We start from the raw sequence: 13,962 nt of genomic DNA, 5'->3' as shown, positions 1-13,962 counted from the left end.
TTCCCCACGCACCCCTGGAAGCGCCCCACGGCAGCCAGGCCACGTCCCTTTCTAGGAGCCAGGCACCCATGGGCTGAAGCTGGAGGCCCTGACCAGTCTGGGCTCGGACGCCCTTGTTCCTCACAGGCAGAAACAGAGCCAGCACTCTGCTTTTACTTCCTCCTCGCTGCAGGAATGACAGGTGTGTGTCGCCTGCGGAGCGGGGTGGTGGCCAAGGGCTCAGGTGCAGCAGCCCGATGCTGTGACCACTGGCAGGGTCCCTGCCTGTGCCCCTCTATGGGGACATGACTTTCCAAACCTCAAAGCAAACAGGGTTTATTCTGTACACAGGGCCAGGCCCACAGCCCTGGGATCAGAGTTCACTTGAGAGTCCAGGCGAGTCCAGCTGGGGTCAGGCTTTCTCCCACCCATCTGGGGAAAGGGCACAGTGGCCCAAGGCTTCCTTCTGCCAGGGAAGAGCTCAGCCGCCTGCACACAGAGCTGTCCAAGTCTGGAGACTCATTTCTGTCTCAGCTTTTTGATGAAGGACACCTCATCCCGATTCCGGATACCGTAACTGAAAGAGAAGGAGAGACAGAGTCCAGCCTACACAAGGGCCCAGCTGTGACTCCTCTGAGGCTTGTGTGGGATGAGAGAGGCCAGGCAGGAAGAGCACAGTGCTGGGGAGGTGAGGAGGGGGCAGGGCCATGCTCCCCCGCCGTGCACACTCATAACCCTCTCTCCTGGCTCTGCAGCCTCAACTGCCACACCTCCTCTGCCTCCTGTCCTCCGGGCAGGGAGGCCTCCAGGGAGTTCCTTGCAGGACAGCCTCAGTCCAGTCAGGGACTCTCCTGGTCTCACACACTCCTCAGGATGGATTTAAGACCCCTCCTTTCTTAAGGGCCTCTGGAGGAAACCCCGGCCCTATGGTAGGGCCTGGGGAACAAAAGGGCCACAGATGGGATAGCTCCCTGTAGCTCAAGACGGAGCCTGAACTTACTCTCGGAGTTTCTTCCGGTCTTCTGTGAGTTTCTCTCCCGCGGAGGTCAAGTGGTATGTCCTCCACACGTAGGACCTACAGATGGGAATTCAGTAAACCACAAGCAGGGTGATTCAGGAGGCTGAGAGCACCCAGGCGAGGGGCTGGTAGCAGCTCCTCTAACCAGGGAAGCCACATCCAGACACATGGCACGCCCTGAGGTGTCCCCACGTGCAGCTACCCAGCTGCCCGCGTGGTAATGCAGAAGAGGAGCAGCTAGGGCAGGGCCCGCAGGCACAGGAACACCTGCCCTTTTTAAAGGCTCGGGACAGGGAGCTCGACGCTCTAGGCCGCATCCTGAGCAGAGGCCAGGAGATAACAAGGCTCGTTCGTGTCCAGCACATCCTCCCCGTCTCCCAGGAAGGGCTGAGGGAGGAGCCGAGGCTCCACTCACCAGCTGATGTGCTGAATGCCTCCCTCGCGCTCCTGCCTGAGCTGCACGTATCTCTGGATGGCCTTCTTCAGGTCCAGGACCGTGGCGTTCTGGACTACAACCACAGCTGCACAAGCAGAAGATCCCCAGCGTCAGGTGGCAAGAAGAGAGCCCAGAAGCTCTATAACTTCCCAAAGCTCAAGTCTGGGCAGGTGTGGGTGTGCCCAACAGGCCTGGGCACAGCCCGGAGTTTCCACCCACCAGCCCTGCTAACATCCTCTCCTGTGAAGGTTCAGACTGCTCTGCCTGAGCAGGAGGGCAGCACTTACGCATAACTTCTCCATCCATCTTGCACACTCGCACTGTCATTGCTTGGCCGTATTCTAATGCTATTTGGGAATTAACTTCTTCTAAAGTAACCTGGAAAAGACCAAGGATGGAGGTGGGAGCTCCTTTCACCACCCAGAACAACAAAGGCAGACAAGCTGACAGCGTTTATAAAGTTAGGCAGAACCTTCCTGAAGTCTGAGGAGAACGGAAAACTGGGAAACATCAATCTTTTACTTTTTACTTGAAAATTACATTATTTCTGCTTACCCCAGGCTTCTGCACACCAATTTCTGGTTGTTTTTAAAACACTGCTGACATGTCAAATGTCCTGACCAGTCGGTTTTTCGGCGCCCCTTTAAATTTCGCACCCGAGGCCAAAGCCTCGCTCGCCTCCAGGCCCGGCAGGAGCCTTCTGCCTAGACGCTCCGATACGCTCGGAAACGCCTTCCCGAGGCCGAGGCCGCAGCCCCCAGCGGTCCTAGGGTCCGTCCGCGCCCCGACCCCCGCCCGGGGGAACGACGCGGCCCTCGCGCACCTGGATCGGAAGGTCGCAGAGCAGCGGGTCTTGCACAACCATGGCCAGGCCCTCCTGGAACACGTCCACCGCCTCGGAGTGCGGCAGCGCCTCCTCCTCGTCCTCCTCGTCGTCCTGCGGCTCGGGCCGCGCCGCCACCCGCGGCTCCTCCAGGGCGCCGGGCTTCCCGCCGGCCCCGCCCGCACAGCTGGTCCGCGCGACGGAGGTTGTCGCGCACGCGCCGGGCAGGCTACTATATCCCCACCTTCGGGGCGTCGGGGGCGGGGCCACTCGAGGACCAATGAGAGATGAGCTACTGGGAGCCGGCCCGCCGCTGCTCTCCCTGGGGGCGGGGAGGCGGCGTGATTATTGGTGGGCTGGCAGGGGGCGGGGCGGGGACCAACGGGCGCTGGGAACGCCGGCGCCGTGCTGCCGCGGGCGCTGCCGGGAGCGCCGAGCCTGTGGCGGCCATGCTGCTCTTCTGCCCGGGCTGCGGGAACGGGCTGATCGTCGAGGAGGGCCCGCGCTGCCACCGCTTCGCATGCAACACCTGCCCCTACGTGCACAACGTCACGCGCAAGGTGGGCGCGCGCGGCGCGGAGCCGACGCTCTCGCGAGGCGCCCGCGCGACCCGGGCCTTCCCCGCCTCCTTCCCCGCTTGGATCGGCGTCCTTTGGGCCCTGCCGGCCGCCCCGTGGCGCTCCCCCCGCCGCGCGCTGCTCCAGGGGCCTGTGTAGGGCTTTTGCGCCCGGGTCCCCCTTCCCCTCTGTACCCATGTCACTCGTCGCTCGTGCTTTTACCCGAAGGATTATTTAAAATTGCAGCCTCTTTCTCCACCTCGCCCTTCTTCTCCTAATCTTATTTTTTTAATAGGACTCGTTTGCCTTCCATTGCGGTTTATAATTTACTTGTGCGCCTTGTTTGTTAACACTAGGGTATACATTTTTCAGTTTTTGTTCCCTCTTATGTTCTAGTCTGAACATCTGGAATATATTGGGTATTCAGTACGGAATGATACATACTGTGTTATAACTCAGTTCTAACTCATGTTACTTTCCATCGATAATGCGTCTTTCCTTTTTAGAACACCTTTAATAATTTATAGAAGTAGAGCACGCTGGTGTTGCTGCTGCTAAGTCACTTCAGTCGTGTCCGACTCTGTGTGACCCCATAGACGGCAGCCCACCAGGCTCCCCCGTCCCTGGGGTTCTCCAGGCAAGAACACTGGAGTGGGTTGCCATTTCCTTCTCCAATGCATGAAAGTGAAAAGTGAAAGGGAAGTCGCTCAGTCGTGTCCGACTCTTCCCGACCCCATGGGCCGCAGCCTACCAGGCTCCTCTGTCCTTGGGATTTTCCAGGCAAGAGTACTGGAGTGGGGTGCCATCGCCTTCTCCGGTGTTACCTCATTCTTAATGTTTATATACTGCTCCACCATGTAGCTGTGCTGTGGGAGTTTAGAGGCTGAAATTATGAAGGGTGACATTTCAAGGACGGCTGGTAAAACTTGGAAAATAGTTAGAAAAAGCTCTGTCTGGGAAGAGTGGCTGGGCCACCCTGCCAAGTGCTCCACTTTGGCCTTAGTCGTCTTTGGATGTCTTATTTCAGTGACCAAGTATTGTAGAGGTGGGAGAACAAGAGGGTCACCCCAGAGCCGGTTTTCCTTTCCTGCTCTGTTGCTTCATCCAGTCCTCACAGAATCTTTTTATGGGGACATCCCAATTGTGGATCCTCCTGATTCTCATGGAGATTCCTGCTCGGTGACAGCAGGAATTGTGCTTTCCTTTAGTATTCCTTCATGTTGAAGGCAGGAAGCAGAGTCTGGGGTGATACTTGAAGGCATGGTTTGGTGACCTGGCTTTGTACTGGTCGCTTACTGGGAGAGTCTGAAGACCTGCTGTTTGTTGTTTGTTAGGTAACAAATCGGAAGTATCCAAAGCTGAAAGAAGTGGATGATGTGCTTGGTGGAGCAGCTGCCTGGGAGAATGTTGACTCTACTGCAGGTGAGAGAGAAAACCTTTCCTGTTTCAGAGCTATGGGTAAGGATGCAGCCAGGAGCTGTAGGTAAGGATGAGGCCGCTGGCTCTGCCACTGCAGAGCAGAGTCTGTGATGTATCAAGTGGGCTTCTGAGACTAGAAACTGTTTTCTTCTCTAATGTATTTGTTGCGCAGACAGTATTGGCACAAGCTTTGGAGTGATTCAGACCTGAGTTAGTCTCAGGGTGATCTCATATTGATGCTGATGGGAGTAATTAAAAAATCAGTGTAAGGATTCTGTTCTAATATAGTTTTTTTAAAAGTCAAAGGTAGAGAGTATTAAACTGCCCTAAATATTCTGTGAAGTAAGTATTTGAGTCTTGATTCATCTCTGATAGTGACAGATGTGACCCAGGAAGGAAAGAGAGCCCTCGACACGACCAGGCCAGAGAGGAGGAGGAGCTCAGGGCGATTAGTACTGTCTTTTTACCCCAGAGGGGGCCGTCCAGATTTGCTCTGTTAAAAATCTCTCATGGGCAGAATTTGTCACTGGGAGGTGAATTACACACCAAATAGTGTCTGAGTGTTTGAAGGAGTTTTCATCAAGAGCAAGGTTCTTGAATTGAAATCTCGGTGAAAGGAAAATTAAAAAAGAAAAAAGTACAATCAAGATCACAGGTCTCCTTCCCTCAGTTGTGAGAGCACCGTGGAAATGACACTTCCTTGCAGGACAACCTTGCAGGGCACCTCAGGCAAGGGATACTAGTCGAGCTGGGGAGTGTCTGCTGCTGTGTTTCATGAAATGTCCACTTTTAACAAGCATGTTGATCATGAGGATCGTTTCTTTTTTTTAGTAAACGTGGGTCACTGTTTGTTCTTGTTGCCAGAGCCGTGTCCCAAGTGTGAGCATCCTCGAGCCTATTTCATGCAGCTTCAGACCCGCTCTGCAGATGAGCCCATGACCACCTTCTACAAGTGCGGCAACGCGCAGTGTGGACACCGCTGGCGGGACTGAGGGCAGGATGGCCCAGCCGCGTCAGCGTCTGCGTGCTTTACTGTCCAGGGCGCATTCCCAGCTGCGAGTGGGAACTGTGTGTCCTGAGGGTCTTGGCTGGTGTGGTGGAAAGCTGACCCTTTAAGGGTGGCTGCCCGGGGAGTCAGGAAGTACAGCCCGCCTCCCAGTCAGCAGATTAACTCCTTGATGTTCAGAATGTCCAGATTCTGCCCATGCTGTGTGTGGACAGGAGTATCCGTCACTGAGTGCATCCTGCTGAGGTCCTGCTCTTCCTCTTTCATGTTTATTGGGCAGTTGATGTTCTCCTACCATCAGCCAACACTCTAATATTTACATTGTTTCATAACTAATAAAGTAAAACTTATTAGTTTAGTACATTAGATGCCCCTCAGTATTTAACTGTTAATTGCAAACTTATTTAATTAAAATTTATCCTGAATATTTAATTAAAGTTAACAGTCTTGTTATCACCTTGTCAGTGTTTTAAATGCCTTAAGAAGTAGACATCAAACCATAAATCCCAAAACCGACTGCCGTATTTAGGGCCAAACTGGTTACGGAATTGCTAATAACATGGATTTCTATTTAATTATTATTTGTATTTTTGTTTCCTGGAATTGCAGTACATTTAGTAGATTGTATGTTTTTTAATACTTTCTATATCCATCTTTCTACTCTAAAGAGAAAAAGGACACTCCAGGCCCACAGGAGCAGGATTCTGGTTATTGATGATTTGTTTCTTGCTCAGGGCCTCAAATTTAATTGCTTCCAAATCTCTCTCTCTATTTTGTTGAATTATAGTTTACTTCCCTTGTGGCTCAGCTGGTAAAGAATCTGCCTGCAATGCGGGAGACCTGGGTTCAATTCCTGGGTTGGGAAGATCCCCTGGAGAAGGGAACAGTTACCCACTTGAGTATCTGGTTTAGAGAATTCTATGGACTGTGTGGTCCATGGGCTCGCAGTGCGTCAAGACACGACTGAGCAACTTTGACTTTATAGTTGACTCACAATGTGATAGTAGTGTTTGGTGTACAGTGTAGTGATTCAGTTACATGCACATATATAGACACACATACACACAAGTGTATATGTATTCATAATGTGTGTACATATTCTTTTTTGTATGCTTTTCCATGATGATTTATTACAGGATTTCGAATATGGTTCCCTGCGCCAAATCGCCTAATAATGAAGTTTCACTTACGAAATAATGGGACTTAAATTTAAGACTTTTATACAGATTCTTGCTTTTTTCCAACTTTTTATTACTTTTTTGTCCTGCTCTGTAGCATGCAGAATCTTAGTTCCCCAGCCAGGGACTGCACCTGTCCCCCTACATTGAGAGTGTGGAGTCTTAAGCACTGGGCCACCAGGACAATCCCAGAGTTTTACTTTTTTGAAAATTGTTGTCTTATAGAGCTTGTATAGTTTGTATAATTCAGGAAATTTTGAATTTTATTGATTTGTTTTGTCTGCGTGCAGGCTTCTCGTTGCGGAGCATGGGCTCTAGGGCGCATGGCTGGTGGGCGGTGGAGCCCGGCCTCAGCAGCCCTGGCGCACAGCCTCAGTTGCCCCAGGCACGTGGGGTCTTCCTGGACCAGGGATCGAACTCACGTCCCCTTCATTGGCAGGCAGATTGTTAACCCCTGGACCACCAGGGAAGTCCGCATTTCGAGAAATTATGAATCCTTTTTTTTGAATTGATTATGGATCGCATTTGTATTTTCCTGTTAGGACACGTTGACCAGATCCTGAGCCCCTTGTCTCCAGTTGTTTCTGTTTCAGAACAGTTTGCACTGTTTTTGCAAATGTGTGTTTGCCCTGTGGGTGTTGCTTTAGTGTCTTCTTACGGATGGCTGGATGGCATCACCGGCTCGATGGACATAAGTTTGAGTAAACTCCGGGAGTTGGTGATGGACGGGGGCGCCTGGTGTGCTGCGATTCGTGGGGTTGCAAAGAGTCGCACACGACTGAGCGACTGAACTGAAATGAACTGATGCCATCAGTTATGTTTCTTCAGGGGTCTGTTCTTCTTTTCGCTTGTTACTGGGGGCAGCCTGGTCTGCGGTGAAGGTCATGCCTTCTGAAATTAGCCTGCCTGCCTGTCAGTTGCTGAACCTCTTTCATTTTCTCCTGTGTAAAACGAAGATAGTAATAGTCTATTTCGGGGGTTCACAACTTTTTCTGTAAAGAGTCAGTATTTTGGGTTTTGTGGGTCAAGAGTCACAATCAAGAAAGACACAAGGAAGCGAGCTCTTACAGAGAAGCTCAGTATGTAACCCTGCAGTGTTATACGAGCCCCTTGATGAAAGGAATGCACACCATTTTGTGTAACCGAATTAGTGTTTCTTGTTAAGTTGCACGTGTGCGTCTCACCCTGGTTCAGGGCGGGGGGCAGATGTGGGTCACTGTGACCTTGCCGATGGGTCAGTAGCTGCGGGTGGTGAGAGACACAGGTATTGTCCTCAGCGTGTTTGCGGGTAAGCAGTGCAGTGACGAGTTACAGGCTGTGGACATGTCCTCCACAAGGCTGCCAACTGTAACCTCGCGCTGCACCTGTGTTCACCAGTCAGCCGTGATGCTCGGCAGCAGCTTCCAGGTGCCGTTCTCCGGCGTTCACGTTTTCTCGGCTTTGCGAGTGCTCCCACGTGAGTTGCTAGTTGTTTCCTTGGTCTGTGCCCAGAAGCTCGTTCTTCATTCCTTTCCCCGCTTGGCGTCGAGGCATCGACTCCTTGCAGAAGCGGCAGAGGGCCGGGTCCAGTGATGTTTGGAGCCACTGAGAACTGAGGAAAGGCGCGTCAGATTATCTGCCTCATTTTTAATTGATGTGACGTTGCTCCCAGTGTCCTTAGCTTTCAGAACAGCTGTTCTTGACCAAAAACAGATGGTCTTAAATGCATCTTCTCTGGACACACTTCCCTCAACTTCTGCAATCAGACACCTTTAAGTCACCCTCAGCGGCTTTCCTTCCTGGGTTGATGATGGGTCCTTGGAAGATTTAATTCCACTGCCTCATTGTTATTTTTTGTGAAGGAATTCTGTTTTGTGTTGAGACTCGCGCCAGAGGAGTGCTTAGCCAGGTGGTGTCGAACGCTGCAGTGTCGTCGCACGACACTCTCCTCTGCCATCCAGCTCGCTGACACAGTGGCTCCCGCTGCCCTGTGCCTTCAAGACAGGGCATTCGGAGCCCTGTCTTCTTCCTGTGGCATGGCGGGTGTGCAGTGTAAGCAAGCGAGCAGAAGCATTGTGAAACACTGCGGCCCTGAAACTGGTAAGATCGCTGCTGAGCCGTGAGCGCACGAGGGCAGCTGCTGAGCCGTGAGCGCACGAGGGCAGCTGCTGAGCCGTGAGCGCACGAGGGCAGCTGCTGAGCCCTGAGCGCACGAGGGCAGCTGCTGAGCCCTGAGCGCACGAGGGCAGCTGCTGAGCCCTGAGCGCACGAGGGCAGCTGCTGAGCCGTGAGCGCACGAGGGCAGCTGCTGAGCCGTGAGCGCACGAGGGCAGCTGCTGAGCCCTGAGCGCACGAGGGCAGCTGCTGAGCCGTGAGCGCACGAGGGCAGCTGCTGAGCCGTGAGCGCACGAGGGCAGCTGCAGACCCTGAGCGCACGAGGGCAGCTGCAGACCCTGAGCGCACGAGGGCAGCTGCAGAGCCGTGAGCGCACGAGGGCAGCTGCTGACCCTGAGCGCACGAGGGCAGCTGCTGAGCCTGAGCGCACGAGGGCAGCTGCTGAGCCCTGAGCGCACGAGGGCAGCTGCAGACCCTGAGCGCACGAGGGCAGCTGCTGAGCCTGAGCGCACGAGGGCAGCTGCTGAGCCGTGAGCGCACGAGGGCAGCTGCTGAGCCCTGAGCGCACGAGGGCAGCTGCCAGACCCTGAGCGCACCGAGGGCAGCTGCTGAGCCTGAGCGCACGAGGGCAGCTGCAGACCCTGAGCGCACGAGGGCAGCTGCTGAGCCTGAGCGCACGAGGGCAGCTGCAGACCCTGAGCGCACGAGGGCAGCTGCTGAGCCGTGAGCGCACGAGGGCAGCTGCAGACCCTGAGCGGCACCGAGGGCAAGCTACTGGAGCCTGAGCGCACGAGGGCAGCTGCAGACCCTGAGCACACGAGGGCAGCTGCTGAGCCGTGAGCGCACGAGGGCAGCTGCAGAGCTGTGAGCGCACAGGCGGCGTTCCAGAAGGTGGACCCTGACGTTTGAATTTCATAGTCGTTCCACGTGGCATGTAATTCTTTATTTTTTCCCCAACCATTTGCAAATATACAAACTTATTCTTTGTTTATTTAATTTATCTATGGCCTTGAGGCGCAGCACGTGAGATCTCTGTTCCCGGACTGGAGGGCGAACCTGGGCGCAGGGCAGTGAAAGCGTGGAGTCCTAGCCACGGGCCGCCTGCGCATTCTGTTGTAACGTGTTCGCTCACAAGTTCCCTACTGGGGCGGGCTTGCCTCCGGGCTGGTCCTCGTCAGGTATGAGGACGTGTGCAGCCCCGCGTGTCCCGTCCTTAGGGCACGTCTGACCAGGGGCGCTTGTTATTCTCTGTGCCTGTCTTTCGAGGGGCTGGGTTTCGGGAGATACTTAGTGGCCCTGGTTGTATTGTCTTTGTGTCTGAGGTTTTCCCTGCATCTGCAGATTTTGCTTTTCTGTTTATCTCTGTGTATTATGACCAACCTAGACAGCATATTAAAAAGCAGAGACATTACTTTGCCAACAAACGTCTGTCCAGTTAAAGCTGTGGTTTTCTCAGTAGTCGTGTATCGACGTGAGAGTTGGACTGTAAAGAAAGCTGAGCACCAAAAAAGTGATGCTTTTGAGCTGTGGTGTTGGAAAAGACTCTTGAGAGTCCCTTGGACTTCAAGGAGACCCAGTGAGTCCATCCTAAAGGAGATCAGTCCATATTCATTGGAAGGACTGATGCTGAAGCTGAAACTCCAATACTTTGGCCACCTGATGCGAAGAACTGACTCATTTGAAAAGCTGGGAACGATTGAGGGCAGGAGGAGAAGGGACGACAGAGGATGAGATGGTTGGATGGCATCACCGACTCAATGGACATGAGTTTGAGTGAGATTCGGGAGTTGGTGATGGACAGGGAGGCCTGCCGTGCTGCAGTCCATGGGGTCACAAAGGGTTGGACACGATTGAGCGACTGAACTGAACTGCGTGTTACAGGAGGTGGTGGGGTGCCAGGCTGTGGCATCGGAAAATTTTCTGGGCAGAGGCAGTGGCCTTCACGCATCTCAGTGTCTGTGACATGTTCTCCCGTCTCTAGCCTGCATCCTGTCCTGCGGGTCGTGTGCGGCTGGTGTGCGGTCTGTTGGTCTCAAGGGAGTGAGTTCTAGCCTGAGAGAGAAGGAAGCTCTTTTGATAAGGGTACTAGGGCAAGGATGGCACCAGTGAGTATGAAAGTGTGTAAGGGGCCAAGATGATTAACATTTAAATGTTGGAAGTGTGATCGTGTTCCTGGTCATTCCTAAGGTGTGTCATGGATTTGAGCCTCTGATGCCATCTTGCCGTGGGTCCTGGTTTCTCCAACTCCAGAGAGCTGCAGCTCTGGTGTCTCCAGATCTCCCCGCAGCTGGGTTAATGCACAGAACAGACACACGCAAACACACTTATACGTAAACTCAGGCACAGGGGCACGCTAAAGTGCAGCCTTATTTGGCACTCCTAAGAACATACAGGGAGGCCTAGCGTGCTGCGATTCATGGGGTCGCAGAGTTGGACACGACTGAGCGACTGAACTGAACTGAACTGAACTGAACTGAAGAACGTACAGTCAATAAGTTTATGAAAAGATGCTTATCTTTACTGATAACCAAGGAAGTGCAAGTTAAGACAACATTGAAACGTCTTTGCCTATCAGATTGGCAAAGATTTAAAAGACTGCTGTCAGATGCATTTGGTGAGGACTGCAGGCATCCTTGCATGTCTGATGGGAGCATAAGTCCATGTATTTCCGGAGGACCGCTTGGCAGCATCTTTTTTGAGGTCATAGGCCCGACAGGTTGCCCCAGCACATTTTTATTTTTTGTGCGGCACTCATCCTGGTGATTAGAGATCCAGGCCTGGAATTACTCTTTTAAAATGGCATGTTTACACCAGAAACGAATGCAGTGTTGTATGTCCATTATATATACACATATATGTCCATTAAATTGAAATAGCGGATGTAGGCAACAGTGAAATTGTCCATGGTTTAATGGATTATTAAACCATGGTCTCTACCACCAGTAAAGACATGAGGTAGCTTTTTATGTGCTTCTCTGAAAAGAATTTGAAAAGAGCCGGAGCAACGAGGTGGCTGTTAAACGAGCGTTTTTTGGAGCGTAGACGTGGTCTGGAGGGACTTGTGCCCGACTTCCCACGGGGCCATCCGTCTGGGGGTGGGGGCGGGGACTCCCATCTTTTCTTTCCTTCCTTGAGCGAGCCTGCAGTACTGTTGGGTTTGACCCCCTCTCCACCCACCCCGGTGCTCAGGGATTGCCTGAGCTGCACCCTGGGCAGCCTGGGAGACAGGCGCTGCTCTGAGCCTGGCCTGTGTCTTCGCTTCCTGGCGCCAGTTTAGTGAGCAGCCCCGTTCACCTGCCAATCGATGGATGGTCCCCAGGCCCACGTGTGGCAGCTTGCCGTCCCTGGGGGTGGAAGGTGGGGTTCATGGTGGGTGCTGGTCCCCTCTCGCCCCTCTTAGGCCAGCTGCCGTGCTCTGTTCTCGTGGTTTCAGATGTGGGCGGCCTGTGTCAGCCTCCCGCGCGAGGCTCACGTCACTGGTCGGTGCAGTTATCTCCTGAATCAGGCAGAGGGACTTTGCTGCAAGTGCAGGGGCGGCTGGGCGACAAGCCACCTGCAGGCCTCCGGGGAGCGTCATGCCTGCCCTGGGCACTGGCAGACGCATCTGGGGAGGTGAGTGTCGCCTGGGGCTCTCCCCTGCTCAGGTCAGCGTGGACTTTGGGGGCCGGGGCAGGTGGCCTGCAAGCCCCAAGCTCAGGAGGAGCCTGGGGGCCACACTTGGAAGGGCGGCAGGGAGTTTGGGAGGCCACCCTGGTTCATCAACTCTGTCCTGCCTTGGGCTTCTCCTGGCGACATGTGCTATAGGAATGGTGGGCCGTCCTGGCCTGGCCTGTGAGCATCGTGGGTGCCACTGGGCAGAGGGACGGGCACTGAGCTCGTTAGTTGGAGTTGGGGGTAGGCTTAGGGGCAGGGTAGTTCCTGACCTCTTGGGGGCAGCGCATGGGCATTCTGGGGTCAGGTGGTCTCAGCTCGGACGACTGTGAGTGGAGACGGGGTTCAGTCCTGGGGCTGGTAAAGCCTCTGCTCTCGCACATGCCTTTGAGGAGCTTTAGGTCTGAAGAGGAGTCTGTGGACCCCCCCCGGGACCTGTGGGCAGGGCAGCAGGAGAGGGCAGGCTTCCAGGAGGGCTATGCAGCCAAGAAGATGGAGACGAAGAGGGCTCGTGCTCAAATGTTCCAGAGCCCCCTCCCAGGGGCCCAAGGCATTAACATCATCTTCTCCAGGCAAGGGCAGGCCTGGGGGAGGGTTGGGATGTCTCTTCAGTTAGGAGCAGGTGGGAGGGTGCAGCATGAATCAGACACCCTGGGGGACCCTGATGCCGGGGCTGCGGACGGCCAGTGCGGGCTGCTGGCAGGGCTGGGTGGGCGCGAGTGGAGCAGAGCGCCCCCTTCGTTGAACCCCAAGCCGTTGTCTGCATCCTTCCAGCCATGCCGTGCACGGCGCCTCGGGCGGAAGGCAGCAACGGTGGGGGGTGGGTACAGTGAGCAGCTCGTCCGGAGGCATTTCCAGCCTCAGCCCCCTCCTCCCTCTGTCCTGGGTCCTGCTCTCTGGGCCCCATCCACCCAAGGCCCCTGGATCCCGCCGGCGCCTCTGCCTGACTCTGGCCTGGCCTCTCCGTGTCCCGGGATGTCCGCTGCCCTGAGGCAGGTGACTGTCCAGCTCGGCCGTCCCAGGACAGGTGGCCTCCCTGCCCTGGCAGCCCTGCTCCTTGCCCTTGCCCAGCAGGGTCCTCGGCCCTTTGCCCCTTGCCCCGTGGTGCTGGGTTGCCGTGGGCGCTGGGTCCTGCTCCCGTTTCCTGCCTCGTCCTGTATCTCAGGCCCGCCTCCCCTAGGTCCAAGCTGCCCCGGGAGCCAGCCTCTGGACTCCTTCCTCCTCTCCCAGCAGTGAGGGCAGTGGTGGACCAGTGCCATTTCAACCGCAGCCTCCATCCCACCCCCTGGGATGGGCAGGGAGAGTAACGGGGTACCTCTCTGTCCCCATTAAAAGTACAGACTGTGTGAGAGGGGACAGGAAGTGGGTGAGGCCAATCCGGAGGGTGTGGCGCGATGCATAGACCCCGCCCTGCGGGCGTCTCACCTGGTGAGCCCAGGGAGCCGACTCTGTGAGGTCCCGGCAGGGGTCCAGCTGCATGGCAGCCCACGACTTCATGGCGGGCCAGGAAGCCGGAAGGCAGGCTGTGGGCTGGGGGTCATCTGGCTAGACCTTGACCCCGAGGCCAGGGAGGAAACGGGGTTGGGCAAAGGGGCAAGAGTGCTGTGTGCTGAAGGCCGTGTCCACGGCCAGTGGGAAGGCACAAGCTGGGTGGGGATGTCAGCCCGGCCCCCGCAGGACGGGCATGTGGGGCCGCTCTCCCGTGGGGGCCCATCCTGCGTCGCGGCCGCCCCGCGGCCTGTCTCCTCTGGGTGTGATTGGGCCTCCCTGGGGCCATCCTGGTGCTTCTTCCTGTCCCACA

The 13,962-nt window shown here is 55.1% G+C and overlaps 2 protein-coding genes across 2 annotated transcripts; one reads left to right on the top strand and one right to left on the bottom strand.

The window, feature by feature from the left end:
* Window positions 300-2,468, bottom strand: SNRNP25 (small nuclear ribonucleoprotein U11/U12 subunit 25). Its single transcript, XM_005697330.3, has 5 exons — window positions 2,257-2,468; window positions 1,721-1,811; window positions 1,413-1,518; window positions 980-1,054; window positions 300-556 (listed from the first exon to the last, which is right to left on the bottom strand). The coding sequence occupies exons 1-5, from the start codon at window positions 2,296-2,298 to the stop codon at window positions 499-501; spliced, it is 372 nt and encodes a 123-aa protein (XP_005697387.3). The 5' UTR covers window positions 2,299-2,468; the 3' UTR covers window positions 300-498.
* POLR3K (RNA polymerase III subunit K) lies at window positions 2,651-5,694 on the top strand. Its single transcript, XM_018040081.1, has 3 exons — window positions 2,651-2,816; window positions 4,148-4,235; window positions 5,097-5,694. The coding sequence occupies exons 1-3, from the start codon at window positions 2,706-2,708 to the stop codon at window positions 5,222-5,224; spliced, it is 327 nt and encodes a 108-aa protein (XP_017895570.1). The 5' UTR covers window positions 2,651-2,705; the 3' UTR covers window positions 5,225-5,694.

This window comes from Capra hircus, chromosome 25 (genome assembly GCF_001704415.2).
Source record: "Capra hircus breed San Clemente chromosome 25, ASM170441v1, whole genome shotgun sequence".
NCBI classification, from domain to species: domain Eukaryota; kingdom Metazoa; phylum Chordata; class Mammalia; order Artiodactyla; family Bovidae; genus Capra; species Capra hircus.
Note: the sequence above shows the minus strand (reverse complement) of the source record. Positions and strands in the feature narration are given on the sequence as shown.

Coding starts and splice junctions, on each gene's coding strand:
- SNRNP25 (XM_005697330.3), bottom strand. CDS start 2,298: ATGGTTGTGCAAGACCCGCTGCTCTGCGACCTTCCGATCCAG. Junction 1,812..2,256: donor TCTGCGACCTTCCGATCCAG/GTGCGCGAGGGC, acceptor GGTCTTTTCCAG/GTTACTTTAGAAGAAGTTAA. Junction 557..979: donor GACCGGAAGAAACTCCGAGA/GTAAGTTCAGGC, acceptor CTTCTCTTTCAG/TTACGGTATCCGGAATCGGG.
- POLR3K (XM_018040081.1), top strand. CDS start 2,706: ATGCTGCTCTTCTGCCCGGGCTGCGGGAACGGGCTGATCGTCGAGGAG. Junction 2,817..4,147: donor TGCACAACGTCACGCGCAAG/GTGGGCGCGCGC, acceptor GTTGTTTGTTAG/GTAACAAATCGGAAGTATCC. Junction 4,236..5,096: donor GAATGTTGACTCTACTGCAG/GTGAGAGAGAAA, acceptor TCTTGTTGCCAG/AGCCGTGTCCCAAGTGTGAG.